At 45.6% G+C, this 23,643-nt stretch overlaps 2 protein-coding genes across 5 annotated transcripts in view; one reads left to right on the top strand and one right to left on the bottom strand.

The window, feature by feature from the left end:
• Positions 1-4,078: 4,078 nt before the first annotated feature.
• On the top strand, positions 4,079-5,866 carry tnfa (tumor necrosis factor a (TNF superfamily, member 2)). Its single transcript, XM_086192581.1, has 4 exons — positions 4,079-4,278; positions 4,389-4,416; positions 4,576-4,632; positions 4,929-5,866. Exons 1-4 carry the CDS (start codon positions 4,135-4,137, stop codon positions 5,399-5,401), a joined length of 702 nt encoding a protein of 233 aa, XP_086048707.1. The 5' UTR covers positions 4,079-4,134; the 3' UTR covers positions 5,402-5,866.
• A 4,689-nt stretch (positions 5,867-10,555) lies between these two features.
• gabbr1b (gamma-aminobutyric acid (GABA) B receptor, 1b) overlaps positions 10,556-23,643 on the bottom strand; it is a 166,288-nt gene continuing 153,200 nt past the window's right edge. For 3 of the 4 annotated variants that reach the window (XM_086192479.1, XM_086192480.1, XM_086192481.1), the window contains exons 22-24: positions 19,628-19,756; positions 16,640-16,783; positions 10,556-16,124 (exon numbers count right to left, since the gene is read on the bottom strand). In XM_086192479.1, the coding sequence (XP_086048605.1) occupies positions 15,837-16,124; positions 16,640-16,783; positions 19,628-19,756 (561 nt within the window). In that variant the 3' untranslated portion in view covers positions 10,556-15,836. The remainder of the gene's footprint in view (positions 16,125-16,639; positions 16,784-19,627; positions 19,757-23,643) is intronic. The other variant, XR_015111107.1, reaches the window with a different exon arrangement.

Below are 23,643 nucleotides of genomic sequence, written 5' to 3'. Positions count from 1 at the left end.
CCATCTATCATATTTCTATCTATCCATCTATCCATCTATCATCCATCTTTATTTCTATCAATCCATCTATCCATCTATCATCCATCTTTCTATCTATCTATCTATCTATCTATCTATCTATCTATCTATCTATCATCTTTCTATCTATCCATCTATCTTTATTTCTTAATATCTATCCATCTATCAATCTATTTTCCCATCTATCTATCTTTCTATCTATCTATGTATCTGTCTATCCATCTATCTATCTATCTTTCTATCTGTCTATCTATTGATCTATCTATCTATCATCTATCTTTCTATCTATCTATCTTTCTATCTATCTATCTTTCTATCGATCTATCTATATATCTATCTGTCTATCTATCTTTCTATCCATCATCCATCTATCCATCTCTCTATCTATCTATCAATCTATCTATCTGTCTATCTATCTATCTATCCTTCTATCATCTATCTATCCATCAATCAATCAATCAATCAATCAATCTATCTATCTATTTATCTATCTATCATTCTATCTATCATCTATCATTTATCTATCCATCCATCCTTCCATCCATCTATCTATCTATCTATCTATCTATCTATCTATCTATCTATCTATCTATCTATCTATCTATCTATCCATCTTTCTATCTATCTATCTATCTATCCATCATCTATCTATCTATCTATCTATCTATCTATCTATCTATCTATCTATCTATCTATCTATCTATCTATCTATCCATCTATCTATCTATCTATCTATCTATCTATCTATCTATCTATCTATCCATCTTTCTATCTATCTATCTAACATTTATCTGTCTATCTTTCTATCTATCCATCTATCAATCTATTTTCCCATCTCTCTATCTATCTTTCTATCCATCTATCCATCATCCATCTTTCTATCCATTAATCTATTTATCCATCTATCTATCTTTCTATCTATCTATCCATGTGTCATCTATCTATCTATCCATCTTTCTATCTATCTATCTATCTATCCATCATCTATCTATCCATCTCTCTATCTCTCTATCTATCTATCTATCTATCTATCTATCTATCTATCTCTCTATCTATCTATCTGTCTATCTATCTATCTATCTATCTATCTTTCTATCTATCTATCATCTATCTATCCATCCATCTACCTATCCATCTATCTATCTATCTATCTATCTATCCATCTATCTATCTATCTATCTATCCATCAATCATCTATCTATCTTTCCGTCTATCCATCTATCTATGAATGTTTCTATCTATCTATCTATCATCTATCTTTCTATCTATCTATCTATCTATCTATCTATCTATCTATCTATCTATCTATCTATCTATCTATCCATCTATCCATCTATCTATCCATCTATCAATCAATTTATCCATCCATCCATCCATCTATCTATCTATCTATCTTTCTGTCTATCTATCCATTTATCATCTATCCATCCAATTATCTATCTATCTATCTATCTATCTATCCATCTATCTATCTATCTATCTATCTATCCATCTTTCTTTCTATCTATCCATCTATCAATCTATTTTCCCATCTATCTATCTTTCTATCTATCTTTCTATCTGTCTATCCATCTATCTATCTATCTATCCATCTTTCTATCTATCTATCTATCGATCTTTCTATCTATCATCTATCTTTCTATCCATCTATCTTTATTTCTTTCTATCTATCCATCTATCAATCTATTTTCCCATCTATCTATCTATCTATCTATCTATCTATCTATCTATCTATCTATCTATCTATCCATCTATCTATCTATCTATCCATCAATCATCTATCTATCTTTCCGTCTATCCATCTATCTATCAATGTTTCTATCTATCTATCTATCATCTATCTTTCTATCTATCTATCTATCTATCTATCTATCTATCTATCTATCCATCTATCCATCTATCTATCCATCTATCAATCAATTTATCCATCCATCCATCCATCTATCTTTCTATCTATCTTTCTGTCTATCTATCCATTTATCATCTATCCATCCAATTATCTATCTATCTATCTATCTATCTATCTATCCATCTATCTATCTATCTATCTATCTATCTATCTATCTATCCATCTTTCTATCTATCTATCTAACATTTATCTGTCTATCTTTCTATCTATCTATCTATCTATCTATCATTTATCCATCCATCTATCTATCTTTCTATCTATCTATCATCTATCCATCTATCTATCCATCTGTCATCTATCTATCTATCCATCTATCTATCTATCTATCTATCCATCTATCTATCTATCATCTATCTATCTATCTATCTATCTATCTATCTATCTATCTATCTATCTATCCATCTATCGTTCCACCCTAACTTGCTCACAGGGTCAAGAGGTCACTGCGTCAGAAAGTTCTTCAACCCCTCCAGGAGAAACCCAGCCTGGACGGCCTGCATGTGCATGACAGCGTTCTGGCGTTCACTCTGGCAGCGGCGGCTGTTGGAGGACCTTCCTCTTTCAGGCGCAGGCTTGCCGACGATGATGACACGTTGTTTCCCCCTGCTGCTTTTTCTTATCTATCCTCTAGTTTCCTTTCAGCTGGTGTTTATGACAACAAATATCAGTGGCGGTGGACGTGAGGGGCGAGTGAATAACCCCGCCGCTCACAGCACACTCAGTCTTACTGATCCAGTGCTTCTGGGACTACTGCTGGAGCTGATCCCTGCTGCACTGGACACCCTCAGTGATGAACTCACTCATTAAGTGGGAGTGGCTGGGACGGGCAGCGGCTTCGACATCCACGCAGTTGTTTTGGAGGGAACCGTGAGTGTGTGGAGGCCGCCAGGCTCCCGCCCCGCCGTCGTACACCTCTTCCTGGGCCTCACCATGCCCTCGCTCTATTTTTAGACAACAGGGAAGTCACAACTGGCCCTGTGACAGACTGGTGACCCGTCCGGGGTGAACCCCGCCTCTCAAACAATGGCAGCTGGGATAGGCTCCACCCTCCTAATGGATGAGAGGTATAGAAAATGGATGATGATGTCACAAATGTGTCAACAATGGAAGCGAACCAGGATGGGGTCCATCGCTACTCTTGGATTCAACGCACGCAAAATCTTTACTGGACTCATCAGCTGGCGAAGTCTTGAGAAAGAACAGAGTGATGCATCTCTGGCTCCCCCCCCCCCCCCCCCCACACACACACACTCACACACACACACACTCATGCTCTCTCCCACTCAGCTAATCGTGACGAGTGTTTACGTGTGTTGTGGTGTACTGGGCTGCTCTATGTGGGTCAAATATATGTTCACCAGTTTCAGTGTGTGTGTGTGTGTGTGTGTGTGTGTGTGTGTGTGTGTGTGTGTGTGTGTGTGTGTGTGTGTGTATGTGTGTGTGTACTTGGTCTTTGTTGTCTTGTGGAGACCTTTTCTGGTATAAACACTACCTTATCAGGACCCTGGTCCTCATGGGGGACCAAAGACCTGGTCCTGATGCAGCAGAACTTCATTCATGAACACCTGGTCAAAGGTAGAGTGAAGGTGGAACCTGCAGTCAGCTTGAGGTTGAGGTGAGGCATCTCTGTGAGAGACAATTGAAGACTCAATTGTTCAGAGAACACCTAGGCACTGAACCTGACTCTTCTCCTCTTCGTCTTTGTGTATCTGTGAGTGTGTCTGTGTGTGTCTCTGTGAGTGTGTTTGTGAGTCTGTGTGTGTGTGTCTGTGTGTGTGTGTGTCTGTGTGCGTGTGTCTCTATGAATGAGTTTCTGTGACTGTGTCTGTGTGTGTGTCTGTGTGTTTGTCTCTATGAGTGTGTCTCTGTGAGTGTGTCTGTGTGTGTCTGTGTGTATCTGTGAGTGTGTCTGTGAGTCTGTGTGTGTGTGTCTCTATGAGTGAGTTTCTGTGAGTGCGTATCTGTGTGTGTGTTTGTGTGAGTGTGTGAGTGTAGGAGGTGTGAGATCCTCCCTCTCTCTCACTCTTTCTTCCTCATCAAATCTCCACTCAGTCACAGTGAGTGACATCACTGGATTTCCCCCCTCAGGAGGAAACTCTTCTTAAAAGCGCTGCTGTTTGGCTGTCAGTCATCACTCCAGGGTCGCAGCGCCAGGAGACCTCAGCTCTCACCCAGACGTGACTTCAGCTCAAGACCTGTTGGAACCCATGGAGGACCAATGCGAAGTAGCGCTCCCTGCTGCTGAGGAGACCCGGGCCAGTGGCAAACGGGGCTCCAGGCTCACCCTCGGCCTGCTGGCCTGCACGCTCTGCCTTGCTGCCTGTGGCCTCATCCTGAGCCGGCACAATGAGGTGAGCACGCCAACAGAAGATCTCTGAGTCCCTCGGGGCAACAGGCCCACGTGATCTTCATCCAGATGTTCTAACATCTCCTCTCTTTTCCCCGCCATCGCTGAAAACAGGAGGCAAGGCGAGACAAAGACGACTTTGGTGAGAACTCATCCCATCACAGAGCAGATACATGGATTCATCACGTCTGTAGCAAATCTCAGCGGAGAACACAAAACAAACCACGAGCTGAACCGTCCCCGTCTGTGCAGGTTCCGAGGCTCAGCCGCGTTCTAAGCCTCTGTCTTCTCTCCCCCACAGATCTTCATCACACGCTGAGGGAAGTTTCAGATGTAAGAGCTGCAATTCACTTGGAAGGTAAAAATGTCAATGAAAGCAGGCTGTTGACGAGCGTGTTCATCACACTTCCTGTGTGGAACGCTGCTTGATTGCCTCTTAATGAAGAGTGCAGTCATTCTCAAATGACAGGTGGTTCTCTGGGTTTTAGAACTCAGTTCTCAGAAATGGTGGGGAACCTCTTTGGGCTCATAGAGGAACCAAAAAGATGTCAAAGTTTCCCCTCCATGTTTGTTTCACAACTGTCCTGACTGACGATAACTGGGATTCTAAGAGTCGCTGTCCTCTCATACCCATCTGGTGGTCCTCCTCCACAGGACAGTACAACCCTGACATGACCTCAGTGGAATGGAAGAACCACGTGGACCAGTCCCATTCCCAAGGAGGTCTGGAACTCAACAACAACGAAATCCTCATCCCTCAAAAGGGCCTCTACTTCGTGTACAGCCAAGCGTCGTTCCGCATCCGCTGCAGCGTCGCCAGCACCGATGACAACGTCTCAAGGCCCATGATCCACCTGAGCCACACCGTCAAGCGCTGGTCCAGCTCCTACGGGAACATTGACACCCAAAAGTCCTACCACCCAATCCTTCACTCAGTCCGCACTGCCTGCCAAAGGTCGGCCAGCAGCGGTCCCACTGAGGAGGGCAGCTGGTACTCGGCCGTGTACATGGGAGCCGTGTTCAGCTTAGACAGAGGGGACAGGCTGAAGACGGAGACCCTGGAGAAGACCCTGCCGGACCTGGAGGACGAGCCGGGCAAGACCTTCTTTGGTGTGTTTGCTCTGTGAGGACTGGACCCAGGGAGGAGTGCTGAAGCTGGGGTCTCACACCTGCGGAATGTTTGGTGCCCACGCAGACAGGAACTGTGAGTGTGAGCTCACGTCCCAGTGGACCGGAAATATTTGTATCACCTCGAGTACTGCAATACTGTCAGTGTGCATGAAGGTGCTGGAGCTGCTGCATGCTCACTACAAGCTGAATGTGGACAGGATGCTGTCGCTATTTGCACTTGATTTACTGATTTTTTATTGATTGATATTTATTGATGACATATTTATTTGAGTTTTATTTATGGAATATTCTATTTATTGGAGGTATTTATTTATTTATTATCTGTGTTTTTCCTAACGCCTAAGCTGGATTTGTGCAGGAATAATTCCTGAAAGGATTTTGTTTGTTCATGTATTTTTTGACTGTTGCTGATCATGCAGTGGCGCCTGTGGTGCTCTAAAATCAATTAAAAACTATTTTCAGAAGACAGCCTGTCTGACGGGGTATGTGTGAAGTCTTTAGTACAAGAATGCGAAGTAGATTTAAACAACAGTACAATAAATAGTCGAGTCAGTTTTATTTGTCTTGTGCCAAATCAGTGGAGCAGATCCAGGATCAGTGGGGACGGAGAGAGAGACGGAGAGCAGGACAGAGACAAAGACAGAGAATGGAGGAAGACAGAGAGACAGAAGGAAAGTGAGGGACACAGATAAAGAGAGAGAGAAAGGAGGAGAGACTGATGGACAGAGACAAAGACAGAGAATGGAGGAAGACAGAGAGACAGAAGGAGAGAGAGGGACAGAGATAAAGAGAGAGAGAAAGGAGGAGAGACTGATGGACAGACGGGGACGTGATAGAAGCAAGTGTGACCTGGGCTACATTCACCATGTTAGCGTATTAGCATATTAGCATAGAATACTTCCTCTATCAGGCGGCCCGGTGGAGCAGTGGTCCTCACTGTGGCCCCCCAGCAAGAAGGTTGTGGGTGGAGCCCCGGCTGGAGCACGGGGTCTTTCTGGGTGAGTCTCCATGTTCTCCCTGTTCCTGCTGGGTTCTCTCTGGTACTCCAGCTTCCTCCACAGTCCAAAGACATCAAGAGGGACCAGGTTAATCTTGAATTTTTTGTCATTTCACAATTTTTGAAGCACCAAAGTGCGTCGTGACGTCTGAGACACAGTCCCCACGACTGAATAGTTTGTTGGGTTCTGAGGAGCTGAGAGGCAGAACCAGTAGGTGCGGTGAGGGGCTGCACCCACCCGTGTCAGGGGGTCTGCGAGTGCAGAGACTGGAACACCGGCGGCGATCGGGCAGGGGGCAGATCGACGGTGGGTGTGGCTGCGCTGCTGCATGGTTGATGACATCACCACCATGTTTGCTTGACTGCCAGGTGTCTCACAGATTATTAGTCAGCTTCGCGCTCGCTGCGCCGTCACTGACATCTACTGAGTCATCACACCAGCTCAACCGAAGCACTTTGCTCAAATTAGGATGTCCTGTTTGCTGTAAGCCAATGGTGTTGAGCAATAAACCTGAATTTCCTTCCACGAAGACTGACCTCTGCAGTTGGCAGTGAACGATTTGGTCTGATGGACTATTTTAGACCCCCCTTGGTGAAGTGGGTGGATCTGGGCTCACATCTGATGTGTCTGATAGCCACTTTGATGTTTACTGCTTGTGCAGTGACAGGAGAGGGTTGAGAGGCTGAGCGCCTCTTCAGCATCGCGGGATAATTTTAGCCTCTGGATTACACAACATTCCATGACTCGCTTTTTTTGGCCCTGTTTTTGCTTTCATTGCAATACGTTCCTTTTTTTGTCGGCTGTATGAGAGAGCTGTGGAGTAACAGTTCCTCGGCAGCTCTACAGGGTGGAAATGTCGGAGGGTAACTCCCTGCTAGGGCAGTACTTCCCCTGCATGCTGCCTCCGCAGCAGCGCCACACACCTGCACTGGAAACTCCTCATCTCTGCCTTCATTTCAGTTTGATGACATTGTTTCCCACCACATTGCATTTGGACATGGTGGAGACCAAAGCAGGGCAAAGAGGAGAAGGATATATAAATATATACTAAATATTATATAATATATATGATATATTATATATAAGAATGGACGTGCGAGTCTCCACATGAGAGCTGCTGCTCCCGGTGTAAACATGCCTCTGTTTTCTCTCAGGGGCTTCAGCAGCTGAAGTGCACTCTTTTTCTGATTGCTATTTTTGATCGATATTTCTGTTCCATATCTTTTTGTGTCCATTTCATTCTTTGATCTTTTTAGATTCATTAGACGCCCCCCCCCCTCTCTCTCTCACACACACACACACACACACACACACACACACACACACACACACACACACACACACACACACACACACACACACACACTCCCCCTATTTTTTTAATGAGACACACAGAAAAATAATCCTTTTATGAGGTTGCTCCTGTTTTAACCAAGTGTTTTAACAAACCAGTGTTTTGCTCCTGGTTCTTAGCCTTTTTGATTCCTTTCTTTTAGCGATTTATTAATTTTCTTTACTTTTAGGAGCCATCTCAAGGGTTTTTAGTCTTTTAGAACTATCCAGTAGGCCTTGGCACAACAGAACAAACTGTTCCCCAACCCTAACCCTTTTTTTATTACTTCACTAAAGAGCTGTTCTTTAGTCCTAAAATAAGTTCATATCACAAAGTTCTTATCATTTATTACATATTTATTACACGTTATTACAGGTGTATTACATGGTAATAACTGATGTACCCTCCTGATTCTCACTTAGTTGGTACCCCGGCCACAGAAACCCTGGCCCCGTCTTACTGTTATGGTTTGGTTTTCTTCTGTTTTCTGTGAGCACTTTGATTGTATTTAGCACGTCTTCTGTCTTAGCACTTGGCCAGGTCCTTTGTGGTTGGGCCCCACTGAGTGAACACGTTTTATCTACTTGAACTGTATGTAACGATCTATTTTTATTTCTTTGTATCCTTTTTATCATTTCCTGAACCTTTCCTATTCAATCTTAATCATCTGCTTCTTCTAATCATGTGTAATTGTATATTTATTATATAGTTATCACAGTGTTACTACATAGTTATTCTGGTTTATTACATAGAAATAACATAAGGTAGCATTCGATTTCCATTTTTTAGCTGTGTACTTATTTCTTTTATTTCTAGGAGATTTTTTTTAGTGTTTTTAATATCTGGTAGGCTTTGGCATGACAGAATTCACTGTCCCTAAACCCAACCACGACCTAAACCTACTCTCTAACCTCTAACCCCTTACTTCTAACCCTAACTCAAATACTATAAAACTGGCAACCACGAAGAACGGCTCCAACCTTTAACTCACCTTTATCTGGTGAGAGTTTATAAATGATTACTTTTAGACCAGAAATCCACCAGTGACGCATCCCAGGTGACTGACCAGTAACTACAGAGGGAAAATCGTTTTCTTTAGCATAAAATACCAGTGTTTTGGTGGGCGATACATTTGTATCCAAAACCATGCACTCCGTGCAGGACAGTACAGCAATGTAGCACATGATGTAGCTCGGTCCTAGTCAGTAGTAGTCAGCTGTAGTCAGTAGTAGTCAGTACTAGTCAGGTGTAGTCAGTTGTAGTCAGTAGAAGTCAGTAGTAGCCAGTAGTAGTCAGTAGTAGTCAGGTGTAGTCAGTAGTCGTCAAGTGTAGTCAGTACTAGTCAGTAGTAGTCAGTGCTAGTCAGTACTAGTCAGTAGTAGCCAGTAGTAGTCAGTGCTAGTCAGTACTAGTCAGTAGTAGCCAGTAGTAGTCAGTAGTAGTCAGTAGTAGACAGGTATAGTCAGTACTATTCAGGTGTAGTCAGTAGTAGTCAGTAGTAGTCAGGTGTAGTCAGTAGTAGTCAGTACTATTCAGGTGTAGTCAGTAGTAGTCAGTAGTAGTCAGGTGTAGTCAGTAGTAGTCAGTAGTAGTCAGTAGTAGTCAGTACTATTCAGGTGTAGTCAGTAGTAGTCAGTAGTAGTCAGTACTATTCAGGTGTAGTCAGTAGTAGTCAGTAGTAGTCAGGTGTAGTCAGTAGTAGTCAGTAGTAGTCAGGTGTAGTCAGTAGTAGTCAGGTGTAGTCAGTACTATTCAGGTGTAGTCAGGTGTAGTCAGTAGCAGGCGAGCCTGTGTGGCAGGTAGGTCAGTTATGCTCTGGGCAGCATGGCTCAGAGGTAGAGGGGCCGTCTAGCAACCAAAGGGTCGCTGGTTTGATCCTCGACCCCGGTGACCATGTCCAAGTGTCCTTGAGCAAGATACTGAACCCATAATTGCTCCTGATGAGTAGGTTGGTGCCTTGCATGGCAGCCTCCACTATCAGTGAGTGAGTGAACGAGACAACACTGTAAAGAGCTTGGAGTGCCGCTAAGGTAGAAAAGCGCTCTATAAAACTGAGTCCAGTTACCGTTTCATGTTAATCTGTCCAGTCATGGTTGAGAGAGGCATGCGTGTATCTGGAAACAGCTGTAAAGCGACTCTTTGATCGATGGAATGATTATTAGGAAGAATTATAATGAGGGCTGCACGGTGGTGCAGTGGTCAGCACTGTGGCCTCACAGCGAGAAGGTTCCGGGTTCGTGTCCCGGCTCGGGTGCGGGATCTTTCTGTGTGAGTCTCCATGTTCTCCCTGTTCCTGCTGGGTTCTCTCTGGTACTCCAGCTTCCTCCCACAGTCCAAAGACATCAAGAGGGGACGAGGCTGATTGATACTCTAAATTGACCGTAGGCGTGACTGTGAGTGTGAATGGTTGTCTGTCTCTATGTGTTGGCCCTGCGATGGACTGGTGACCTGTCCAGGGTGAACCCCGCCTCTCGCCTGTAGATGCTGGGATAGGCTCCAGCCCCCCCCCCCCCCGTGACCCTTACTAGTAAGGAATAAGCGGAAGATGACGATGGATGGATGGAATTATAATGATCAAAGTACCTTTAGAATTCTTGTGCTGGATAGACGAGTGCTGCTTCCGGGGCTCAGCGCCTATGACATCACCACGTTTCAGTCCACACCAAAGCATCAACACAGCAGGTTAGTCGACTGAATCTCTGAAACCTAACCCCCCCTAAAATGAACCATGCTGTTTTTAATCCAGATTAGTGTGGGGTCTGGACCGGGTCCGGGCCATTGCCGGTACAGAGCAGTTGAACCAAACACACTCTGAGAAAAACAACTAGGTTTATTTCTCATTCGATATGACAGCATATAGAAATATACTTTGAATACTTCACCACATGAAATACAGTCTGTATTAGTAAAGTTGTCAAGTATTTACATCATTATTTACACTCAGTGTGCATCCCCTGATGAGGGCCACATCTTCACAGCTTTACTCACTTGAAGAACGACATCACCACAGACAAACACGTGGATGTTTACACCCAGAACAGGACTGCACACTGTTCCTATGGTTCTAGCATCTGTGTGCTGGATGCTAGTTGACAGGGAACTTGTTTTAACTCAGATGACCCAGAAGACGACTGAGACCCGGAGAGAACACGGAACCTCACCTGGATACCACACACGCACTGACACACGTGTCATGATCAGGTACAGAGAAACAGACCGTCACCTCCAACTGCCTCTCCCTCTGTCTCTCTCTCTCACACACAAACACACACAAAAACACACACACGCACACTCACATGCATGCACAGACATACATGCGCACACACACACACTTCCACACAGACACACACAGGTAACTTGTTCATTATGTCACGCTGGAACTCGTTGAAACACCAAGTCCGACTTGACGTCGGGTGGTAGAGTGTCGTCGTGCCGTCGTTGCAGGATCAGACGTGTTGGTTTTGTGCTGAAACTTGAAATGCGTTCAAAGTCTGTCGTTACGCGGGAAAGCCAACCTCACGTGTGGGAATTAAGCAGCTGACTTACAGGAGCCTTTCACGAGAGGTCAAAGGGCAGCAGAGACGTAGCCATACCTTCAACCAGAGAAAAGTTTGATCAGACTTTTCTCCGGCTGAACGTGGATCCCATGAAGCTCCATCAGGCTGAGAGGGAGAGTGACGCCGGTGTGGAAGGAGATGTAGTACTGGGGTGGAAGCAGTACTTGGAGTAGCCAATATCTCCTTATTTCACAGAAATTACAATTTGCAAAACAAGAGGATCAGCTACACAAAACTTACAGGATTTGGGTGAAACCATCTTTTACTCTCACAGGTGAGTAACATTTGGTTTGATCACATTTGAGCCACCCATCACTGCCCTGCAGTATCCAGCGTTCAAAGAAGTTCTTCTCATGTGGGATGGATGAAGGTGAAGTTAATAAATGAACCTGCTCACGTCCCCGTCTGTCCATCAGTCTCTCCTCCTTTCTCCCTCTTTATCTCTGTCCCTCTCTTTCCTTCTGTCTCTCTGTCTTCCTCATTCTCTGTCTTTGTCTCTGTCCATCAGTCTCTCCACCTTTCTCTCTCTCTTTATCTCTGTCCCTCTCTCTCCTTCTGTCCCTCTGTCTTTCTCCATTCTCTGTCTTTGTCTCTGTCCATCAGTCTCTCCACCTTTCTCTCCCTCTTTATCTGTCCCTCTCTCTCCTTCTGTCCCTCTGTCTTTCTCCATTCTCTGTCTTTGTCTCTGGCCTGCTCTCCTGCTCTCTCTCCGTCCCCACTGATCCTGGATCTGCTCCACCTTCCTGCTGGTAAAGGAAGGTTCTGGTGGCTGCTGTTGCAGGATGTGCTTGCTGATGGAGAATTGTTGGGTGGAGGTTCATTGAAGGAGGGAGGTGCTGGACCTGCTCTACTTGGAAAGAGTCAGGACAGAACTTTGGTTGGGGTTTGGAGACACACAAATAAACCTGACTTGACAGTTGCAGATAGACAGGATACTTCTCAGTACTTCCTAGATACTCATCAGGTTCGACTTTAACTGCAATAACATCTGCAAACATGTAAATATGCAATATATGAATGAGTTGAGCTGAGTGAATAATTAAAGACGCGATGGACGACATGTCCTGAGTTTCCAGTTTAACCAGTTTAAAATGATCCCAGTTAGCAGAAGCTGTGTGTCCAGTGAGGCGCCAGGAAGGTTCACGCTGCTGTGCAGGTGCTGCTGTGTCAGCGCCGATGCTCCTTCATTTCTCTATCCATTCTGTTTTTGTTTTGTACTAAGAAATCTAAAATCTTCTAAACAAAATAAGAAAGAGAAATGAAATCCCAGTGGAAACGACCCAGAGCCACGACGTGTCAGTCCCCTCTCTTATGACAACAGAGAAGTCAAACACATGCCGTTCTTTCGAAGTGCACCACATGTATTTTATTTCATTAAATTGGCCGTTTCACTGAATCTGTGTCAGAATTTCTTCCCTTTTTAGACACAAAATGCCCAGAAAAAAACTGGTGGTTAGAAGTGAGAGCAAAAAAGCAGAAGAACCGACACAAAAAAAGTAAAAGGCCACAGTGGTTTTGTTTCAACTATTTTGGAACCGTTGAAAAACTGAGCTGCTGCTACAGAAGCGTCAGCCGTCAGATCAGGCAGCGCGGGGACGTCTGAGCGAGAGGCCCTGGTGGGCTGGGTCGAGTTCTTTTTGAACTGAAATCGCACAGAATCACTTTCCCCTGCTGGCAATGCCCTGACATCACTGGTGAAACGCGCTGGGGGGCAGAACTGAACCCGACCTTCACTCCGAGTTCTATGTTGAAGCAATGAGCTCCACTGACTCAGCAACGCCACATCCAGATGGACCTCCATATCATCATCATCATCATCATCGTTTCATCTCCAGTGTCACAAACATTCTAAACCTCAGCTGACAGAAAAAAACTGGAGCTCAAATCTACAGAATGAGGATGCAAAAATATATTTCATCACTAACTATGAAATCAACATGATGGTTTGAGGGCTGAACAAAGGGATTGCCAAGTTTATTAATTACAACACACAACATTTGACACAAAGTCATGTGACCCGTTTCCTCTAGTGTTAGTTTGGTTACTTCGTGTACAAACTTCTGATCTGATCCCAACACAAGCACACAAAAAGACCCCGATACGCTGACGATCCTCCCATTGGCAAAGCAAATATCTCTCTTTGACTCACTACGTCACTACATTTACTATGTAGTATCAGTCGTTGCCTTAGAAGTATCTATGTACTACAAGTACCTAAAGTTGTATGATGACAAAAGTGATGCCACTGACGGTTCATGAAAGTACTTTCAGCAATCAAACTGGTACTAAAGGACTGAATTCAAAACGCACTGTTACATGAAAAAAATAATTCAAATTAGCAATACACATCTTACATATAATTGAGCGTTGTGAATATTTCCGTGTCGTCTTTGTTCCTTCAGCCATGCAAACACCTCTGAAACATGCATGTCACTTCATACCACTCCGGTATTTCCTACCAATTGCAGAGTACTGCACTGACAGGGAGGCGGAGCAGAGGTACTCAGCCCAAACCTCCTGAACTGTTCCTGCAGCCACAGAACCTGATGCAGTAAATACGCCACAGATACGAGAGAACCAGCACTGAGTTCATCCACAGTGATGCAGGTTTCGCAAGAACACACACACACACACACACACACACGCACACGCACAGGTACATACACACCTATGTACAATGACTCAGCCGTCTCTTTGAACAGAGACCACTAATAATGTGAAATTACCTCTAAACCATTAAAGACAAGCAAAAGAACCCGAGTATTCTTGTGTGACGTGGATTCAACCGGTGACCTCGTCACAGATCGGGCCTCTCTGAAGGCGACGTCTCTTCTTCTCGTTACAGTCCCTCTCTAAAGACGCCAGCAGACATCATTGTCAAGCACGTATCGCTAAAGGCTGAGCTCCCATTGCCTGTGGGCTGAGCTCCCCCTCTGGACAGTGACTGAGACCAGCTACTGGAGCAGTGTCAAAGTGTGAAGGTCTCCACACCTCAAGTGTAGTACACGCAATACTGCAGAACTCTGACCACGAGAGGAAACGGCTCCAACAGCGTGTTTGCCTGTTCTGAGCTTTAGCATGGCCAGCTAACAGACATGCTACTTAGTGAGTGAGTGAGAGCCAACGCCGGCTCTGACAGTCCAGCACTCTTTAAACTGTACATCAGAAACCTTAGACTGAAACAAATATGAAAAGGTCAAACTATTAGTGGGGGTATTGCAGTACTGGCACCTCCCCCAATGCAGTGACGTAATGATGACGACAACAGAAAAGAGAGTGGAAATCAAGGCAGCTCCGGCGTGTCAGTAGAAGGTTTCACTTGGTGGCCATGTTTTTTCCCAATGAGGTGGAGCTGAGCTTGCTAACAGAAATGAAGGGTACCTCTGTTTATTCACACACAAGTACCTTCTAGCTAGTACCTCCACACATCGCCCAGGCAGTGCATAGAAGGTGTTTTCAGATGGAGAACAAGATGGTGAGTATGAATTACTTCACAAGGTCGAGCAAACGCATCCAGTAAGTGCATCCTTGGTAAAACTCAGAGGATTTGAACAACTTTCGCCGCTGTTTATTGACATGTTTTCAACCACAAGATGGCCGTTATAATCAACGAAGGTTCCTGTTACTGGTTCCTGTCTTGTTACGATTCCACGGACCTGTTAGTGAATCTTTCATTTGCATAGCAGTGTAACATCAGAAGAGTCCGCCTGAACCGTCCAGTCGCTAAATCCCAAACTCGCGCTGTCGTGTCCTTTCCTGGGTTAGTACGTCAGTATCAGGAGCACAGTGGTGATGTCAGGGCCGCGGAGCCAATAACTAAACAACAGATATTAGAGATGCGGGAACTTTGGGACCTGCCATATTTGGAAGACAACACAAGACACGGGTAAAGGCTAGCTAGCTAGCTAGACTGCATCACTGCGTCGAGCTCAGACTGCCTCATTATTTCAATAAATGAGTTGTCAGTCATGGACGTTAATGATCATTCTGGAGGGATTTGAGAGGCATTAGACTTCCACAAAGATGAGAGTTCTGTATTTTCAGGGAACGACACAGAGCTGCACAGACGGACCACTGGGACCCCAGTCTGACCAGTTTAATAAACAAACGTGTCTCCTACCCTGAACAATAATCAGTATCTTAATAATGTCCTGCCATCTTTTTAGCAGTTGGTGCTGTTTACTGCACAAGTACCACATAAAACTTCATACATGCAGTTCTTGAATGGTTCAAGGTTGACGGGAGCACCAACAGTACTGTAGTAGAGGAAGTAGAAGCTTGGCGAAGGATCAGTACGGAGCAATTTCTCAAACACCAGTTAGCACATGACGAATAAAATTACATAATAAACAAAACGTATTTACATCTTTTTTCTCTGGGAGAAAATGAAATAAGATTTATTTTTGGATAAAGTAAAAATCCTCACTGAAGATTCTTAGAGGTTGGCCGCTCCACCGGCCGCCCCCCAGCAGTAAAACTCCTGTCGTACCTCCTCCACCCCTCCACTCCTGCGGCTGCCATGACAGCCCCCCGACACCCCCCCTCACTTATAGAGCAGCTGCAGCCGGCTGGCGTGGCAGTTATTGCGGCTGATCTTGCTGTCTGGCTGGTAAAGGCTCGATGAGTTGGCGAATGATGCTGGGACCGGGTGGAGATCTGAAGCTGGGGTGGGGTACCCCGGGGGTGGGGCCAGGGATCTGGGGTCGCTCAGGTGTATAGAGAGGGGGGGTGAGCTGTGGTTCTGATGGGTGATGGTGGATGCTCTCCTCCGTGATCGCAGGGCCTGACGCTCTGACAGTTGGTTCCTCAGTTCTGACACACGTTCTTCTTTCTAAGGAGGACAAATGAGAGCGAGACTCAGCGTTCTCCTCCTACGTGTGACATGTTCCACCACCGGGGAACCAGCCATCAGCTTTACAGCTGCACTTCAGCCTCAGCCTGATGCCATCAGTTGTGCATTCACCTGGGATTATCAATGTTGGAAGCAAAGGGCCTGAGTTCTGTTGGAAGTGTAGGGTTTGAAGGAGTACTTATGGTGTGTGTATGTACAGGGTATGTATGAGTACCTACAGGATATCGTACATGGATTCTTGTGTGAGTGATGACAACAGCACACAGGTACATCTATATCTATATACAAATACATGTGTGTACATATATACGGTATGTAATGTATATAAAAAGTTATTTCTTCAGTTTGTACCTTATACTTCTCTTTATGTTTTATGTTTCCAGTCAAAACAATCTTAGAAGTTTGATCCCAGGTAAAACTTGTTTAACAGGTGAAAACAAAGAGCCTCGTCTTGACCTCTGACCCCTCAGAACCTCAGACATGGCAACACTCACCTCCTGGATGATCTTCTGCAGCTCTTTGTTCTCTCTCTCCAGCTGTCGGGATTTCTCCTCGTCGTTGTTGTTGGTGGACGAGCCGGTCTTCATGGTCTCCTGGGCGTCCGACTGCCACTCCCCCCGTGTGATCAGCCGTCGCATCTGCAAACAACCAAAAGCATTCCCTGTTCCGTTAGGAACTACAGGTCCCCCCCCCCCCCGCACCGTTCTGGAGTCTTTAGCTGGGTTTACATGGAGCCTAATATTCCAATTAGAACTGGATAAGAAGCCCAAACCGAATAAAAATGTTCCATATAAACACCTCAATCCGAATTGTGTCTTCCAGTAGGAGCGCCTCCGTATCAAGCTTTTGCTTGAATAAATGTGTCAACACAATCGGAACGACTGTGCTGATCACACGATGGACCTCCATCATTGATCAGTCACGTGATGTTTACATCGCTCTGCATGTGACACAGCCGTAAAACGACGGTTCCGATTAAATGAAGTGGCACATGTAAGATCGGAATAGATCACGTCACAGGTAAACAGTAGACCTGAGCTCTTCAATCGGAATGAAGAAAAAGTCTGCATGTAAACGTGGCTTTTGTTGGCATCTGATGGAACATTGATGCGTCAGGGTTAGCACCGATGGAAGGAACCCTCTATGGTAGTTGATCGTCGTGTACGTGGGCGGAGCCCGGCGTCACGCTCTGGGGCTGACAGTGTAGAGTTTCTGGGCAGAACAACCTTTTGTTGATTTGTGGTCATGGAGTTGAGTTTCGTTCTGAACTCTGTTCTGCTGATTGTGACGGTTCCTGTCATCATGGGTAGTTCTCACTTGCTCTCTGTAGACGTTTGTGAGCTTCACACTTCAGTTCCTGTTGTTTTTCCTTTGAGTGTCTTGGGTTGTTTTACGTCTGTCTGCTGTTGTCATGTCCTCTGCTGTCCCCACTCCCTCCCTGCCTGTCCTCCTGTATACAGTACTTGTGCACTACCTCCGCTTCTTCCTTGGTCCGATCCTGTCTTCAGTGTTTCCTCCTCTGTCTCACCAGTTCCTCTTCTCACTTCTTCTAGTTAAAATTCTAATCTTTGGCTTGATATTTTGAGGGTCAGAGCTCCTTACATGAACCGGAATTCAGAATTAAGTTGACACCCCCGCCATTCGACAGTCCTGCTTCTAGTTTTTATGATATCAGTGTGACCTGGTAAGACCTGATCAAAAGGATTCAGTTTCAACTGGATGAAACTGTCAAACCAGACCAGATAAACAGTGTGACTGGCACCTACAGCTGTGCTGGGTAACCAGAGAGTAACTAGGAAAGAGTCGTTGGAAATCAGAGCCTATTAAATCGGAGCCTATCCCAGCTGACATTGGGTGAGAGGTGGGTTCACCCTGGACGGGTCACCAGTCTGTCACAGGGCCATCAGGAGCAGTTAGGGGTTCGGTATCTTGCTCAAGGACACTTGAACACGGTCACCAGGGGAAGAGGGGATCGAACCAGCGACCCGTCAGTTGCTAGACGGCCACGCTACCTCTGAGCCATGCCGCCATGATAAACCGCTATTAAATTAGCTAAGTAAATAGTAGCAAACTGCCCCCGCAAACCCACCTGAGAAGCAGCATTTGTAAGTTCCTGAGGTCTTCACTCGTCAAATGCAGCAGTCCAGTGAATGGAAGAAGAAGAAAACCCTCAAATCCATGTCTCACTTGCTCAAGTATCCTGATTTGTCTGAAATCAGAAATGGTCCTGTTGCAGTGTAGCAATGCTCCAAGTACTACTGTGCTGAGGGAGTAGTCTGTGTAGTACTGCGGTACTCTCTTTTGGCTGCACTGCAGCGCTCAGGTATATGGAACAAGGCTGCCGCTAAGTGGAGACCCTCACAGCGGTGGAAGAGTCGCTACAGCAGGCTGAGCCCTATCCAGGTCCTAAAGTGAACCAGTAAGAAACCCACCAGGGGCTGAACGGCCCAGTATGTTACAACTGGTCTGATGCTGGCCAATGCCAACTAACAACCCCGATGCCCTCCATGAAGCTTCGTATTCTTCCATCAGACCTCAGCCCCTCCTGAAGCTTGCTAATTCACTGTTAAACTAGACACTGAACCAGCGGCCGCATCCACTGAAAGAGGCAGGCCCCCCCCACCCCCCCACTGTAAAATGTCACTGCACACAAAATCCTTTGAGACATAAAAAAGATTTTGTAAAAATCAACAATCCAGTTGATCACATCGTTCTCCAATGAAGCATTTTTCCTTGTTGAACAATTAAGACTCAAATCCGTGACGGTACGTGAAACATATTGAAGACCGCTTAATCTTCAGTGACCAAATATGGCAGCAACAGGAAGTTTGTACTTCTGGCCCCCAAAGAGAAAAGAAAAAAGAGGAAGAAGTGGAGATTAAAGAGGCCAGAGGGGCGACAGCTACATGTCTCAGCTCGTTAGTGTGAAGCTAAATGTGACAGGAACCCGTTGGCCCAGGTAGACCCCCTGCTGGCTTGTTCTGTGGCTGCAGGCAGCTCTGCCCCCTCTGACCCTCAGGTGAGATCCAACACTCACCCCCCTAAACAGGGGTCCAGGTTGAAGGAAATGAAGTTCCCCTTGTTGTGCACTGTCATGCTAAAAGCAGCTGATCAAATGATAGGAATAAATCTGATTTATTTTGAGGTACGTTTTGTTTTTAAATCATTAGTGTAGCGGGGGCGGAGTCTGTTGTCTGTCAGTAGTTAGCTGACTATTAAGTTGGTTGTTCAGGCGGTTGTGGCCATCATCGCCACATCAAACAGTGAATAATGAAGCGTTCCCCTCAGGGAGGGAACCCTAACACGTTCCTCAGAAGAACAGATGAAAAGGCCTCCAACCACTCAGAGCCACAGGTCATCACGTGACATCATCCCGCCGCCAGATGACTAGGGGCCTGGATGGAAGGGCATGAAGACGCTTCACCTGTTCCACTGATCTGCAGGGAGGACATGATGAGAGGGGAACAGCAGACTGGCGTTACCTTGGGAACAAACAGGACCACCAGGGTGATGTAAACGGAGAAGACGATAGCCAGCGAGGCAAAGGCGAAGGAGGCGTCCTGCTGGGACGACAGGATCATGGTGACTGGAGCAGTGATCATACACAGCACCTGAGGGACGACAGGCGAGCGACGGTTACCATCACACCAACAGCAGCTGATCACAGGTCAGAAAACTTTGAAAGAAAAGATCTGTGTCTACCTGCACATCTGATGGTGACCTCTTCTAGAAGTGGCTATGATGTCATAGGTCATAGAATAAAACCACTTTACTCTGTGAAAGCTTCACACAGCTTGACAGCTACTCAAAGCGATTTCAAAAGAACACCACCAGTTTAGCCTTGTAGTTTATCAACCAGTTAAATAGCTGGATTGTAGGGCACCATGGAGTGGGAAGGTTAGCATCTCATCACGCTGGACCGCTCTTCTCAGTAGAGGCGTGTTGTACTGCATTTTTGTGGCTGCTTCTTTCATCAAGCCAGTCCTGGAGAACAAGAGGACAGCTATGCTAGGCTAAGATGCTAGCTGCTATGCTGGAGGAAAAGATGCAACCTAAAAGGCCAAACAGTGGAGAGCTGAGAGCAGGGGCTCATTTCACTCCAGTCCAGGCCAACACATAAATGACTCTTTGCTGCCACCTTCAGACCTCAGCAGGACATTGGAGTTGGTGAGAATTCGTTCACTCTGAGAGACACAAGCCCAGTATGGATTTTGTTCATTGTGGTGACGCCATTTACCTGTCCATTACTGTCAGATGACATCATCATACATCTGTCAGTGTTGTGATTGGGTGGTAAGTCTACACGAGATGCACTCATCTTGATGAGTGGAGCGATGCTCTCCAGGTGTTTGTTTTAGATCAAGGCGAGAAAAAACATTTGAACTTTTATATTTTTGTGTGATATTGAAAAGATTCACATTCAATCTGTCACTGTCATTCAGCAGTGCGTCCTTCCTCAAACCGCTCTGATCCAATCAACACCCTCACAGTTGGGCTGCTGTCAACACTGACAGAATCTTTATCACTGCAAATCAAACATGAGGAAGGTGGAGGTGAGGCTGCTGATCCACGTGTGTTGATCAGCCGTCAGTCATCGGTGCGCCTGGGCTGAAAGTCTACACCAGCAGATGGAGGCAGCAGCAACAGCCTTGTTGCTGTGCCATCGCTAACACACAACCTTGCCCTCCTCTCACACACACAACCCTGCCCTCCACTCACACACACAACCCTGCCCTCCAAACACACACACAACCCCCACAGTGCCTCTCCCTCATCTCTGTGGAACGAATGACATCTGTGCAGGGAGCTCAAACCGCTGGCATTCATCTGGTGACAGACCAGCATCAGGACACGTCTCAGTTCCTGAGGTCCCTCACGTTTCACTCGTTTGCTTTGAATCAACAGCAACAATACAAATAATAATATCTAACAATAAAACCGTAGCTTATCGTCCCAGCCTGTCTGTAGGTTTATTCAACTGTTTCCAGACCCAACAAGGTAACAGGTCACACTCGAGTCAACGTGCTGGTGTGTGTGTCTGGTCCCACACACCAACACGGTCATACATCAGATCTTGTTCTCTCCCTGTCTGCGTCCAACCTGGAGATCTGTGACAATGTATCCTCTGATAACAGGCCTGTTCTGCTTGAAGATGTCTTCTCCTGTACTGCAGTTAAATCTCGCGCTCTTGCTCAGCGCCGTCGGCATTTTAACCGTTCCACTGCTAGTCAGTTCACTCCTTCATTTGACCAGGTGTGTTCCCTCTGACTCAACGTCTGCTGACCAGTATGGTTTGACAGGAGGAGCTCAGTTCCTGGGTTCACTCCTCCTGTCAAACCATACAGGACTCTGTGGCTCCATTAAAATCCATACAGCCTCAAGTGAAACCCGTGCCCTGGTTCAGTGACAGAACTCATGCAGCAAGAGGGGAGCTGAGCGCAGGCGGAAGAAGGACAAGCTACAGGTTTCATTTCAAATCTTAAAAGACTGTTTGCAATGTCACTAGAACACTGTTAAAGAGGCAAAAAGAGAATGCCTGTCAGATATTATTGTGTCTAACTCCCCTGTGTTATTCAAAACCATGGACTCTGTCCAAGTGCCCCTCAGTCTGCCTGTGAGGAAGCATCCCCTGAGTTGTGCAATAACTTCCTGCAATTTTTCCTTGAAAAAGTTGTTACCACAAGGACTCTCATCCCAACTCCTGACCCCTCGTTCAGTCCCTTGTCAAGCTGTGTTCGAAAAGTTTGATCCTGTGACTTTGTCGCTTTTAGAAGATGTGGTCGACCACATAAAGCCATCAGGGTCCCCTTGCGATGCTGTCCCTCCTCACTTCTTCAAGGAGATTTTCTCTAGTAGAGGAAAATCAGTTCTTGCCATTATTAACAGCAGCTTATCTTCTGGAACGTCTGGATCCTGCAAGTTTCAAACATGCAGCCCCTGCTCAAAAAAACCCGGCCTCGATCACACTATGTTAGCTAATTTCAGGCTCATCTCCAAGCTGCCATTTATCTCAAAAATCCTAGAGAAAATTGTTCATGCGCAGCTTAAATCATATCTGGATGAACGTGATCTTCTGGAGGTCTTTCAGTCAGGTTTTAACCCTGCGCAGCACCGAGTCTGCTTTAATGAAGGTTTTTAATGACATCTTCCTGGCAAACGGTTCTGGGGATCATGTGATTCTTGTCCTACTGGACTTAACTGCAGCGTTTGATACAGTGGACCACAATATTTTAGTAACTCGGCTGCAGCACCTTGTGGGCATTTGTAGTAGTGCTATGGAGTGGTTTAGGTCCTATCTGGCAGACAGAACTATATGTGTAAGCCTTGCTGGTTCTGAGTCCCACCCCGCTCCTCTGTCTTATGGAGTTCCTCAAGGCTCAATCCTGGGGCCCTTGCTGTTCTCCTTGTATCTACTTCCTCTGGGTTCCATTCTTAGAAAGCATGGTATCTCTTTCCATTGTTATGCTGACGACAGCCAAATATATGTGCCACTGAAAAAGACAGATGCCTTTTCTTTGAAACCGCTTCTTGCATGCCTTGACGACATGAAAACCTGGATGGCTTTAAACTTTTTAAACTTCAATGAAAAAAACAGAAGTGATGGTGTTTGCTCTTGTGATCCCCCTCCTGTTGATTTGGGCACCCTGGCGCTAGACGTGAAGCCAACAATTTCTAACCTGGGTTTTAAGATGGACAGTGATTTTAAACTAGACCGACAGATAAGTGAGACTGTTAAATCCAGCTTTTCCACCTAAAGCAGCTGACAAAGATGAAGCCACTTCTTGCACGAGAGCACTTTGAGACAGTAATCCACGCCTTCATCACGTCTCCGCTGGATTACTGGAACGCACTTAATGATGGAGTCAGTCAGTCCTCACTCACACGTCTCCAGTTGGTCCAGAACGCGGCCGCTCGTCCTCTAACTGGAACGCGTAAGAGGGAGCACGTCACTCCCATCCTGGCCTCCCTCCACTGGCTGCCTGTGCATTTTACAGTTCATTTTAAGATTCTTTTATTTGTTCTTAAATCCTTAAATGGTCTGGCCCCACCTTAGCTCTGTGAGCTGCTTCACCCCTACGCTCCTGCCCGGTGCCTCAGGTCAGCTGACCAGCTGCTCCTGGAGGTCACAAGGTCAAAGCAGAAGCTCCGAGGAGACAGAGCTTTTTCTGTTCTCACTTTGTGGAATGACCTCCCTCTCCACAGTAGACGAGCTCCCTCGCTGTCGATTTTTAAAACCTGTCTTAAAACCCACTTTTATTAGCTTGGCTTTTGACCCAGCATGAGACAGCATTTGTTTTATTGCTTTTATTGTTGTTATTTACAAGTTATTGATGCTCTTATGTTTTGTGTTATTATGTACAGCACTTTGTGGCAGCTGTGGTTGAATTTAAAGTGCTCGACAAATAAAGTTGAGTTGAGTTGAGTTGAGTCAGGTACTCACCGGTGGGAGTCTTCAGCTCACGAAGAAGTTTTTCTCTCCCTCATCACCTCTTGGTGA

This window comes from Aulostomus chinensis, chromosome 22 (genome assembly GCF_037954235.1).
Source record: "Aulostomus chinensis isolate RoL2024-O1b breed Wild chromosome 22, RoL_Achi_v1.0, whole genome shotgun sequence".
Lineage (NCBI taxonomy): Eukaryota > Metazoa > Chordata > Actinopteri > Syngnathiformes > Aulostomidae > Aulostomus > Aulostomus chinensis.
This window is presented reverse-complemented; position numbering and strand designations above follow the sequence as displayed.

Coding starts and splice junctions, on each gene's coding strand:
- tnfa (XM_086192581.1), top strand. CDS start 4,135: ATGGAGGACCAATGCGAAGTAGCGCTCCCTGCTGCTGAGGAGACCCGG. Junction 4,279..4,388: donor TCCTGAGCCGGCACAATGAG/GTGAGCACGCCA, acceptor CGCTGAAAACAG/GAGGCAAGGCGAGACAAAGA. Junction 4,417..4,575: donor GCGAGACAAAGACGACTTTG/GTGAGAACTCAT, acceptor TCTCCCCCACAG/ATCTTCATCACACGCTGAGG.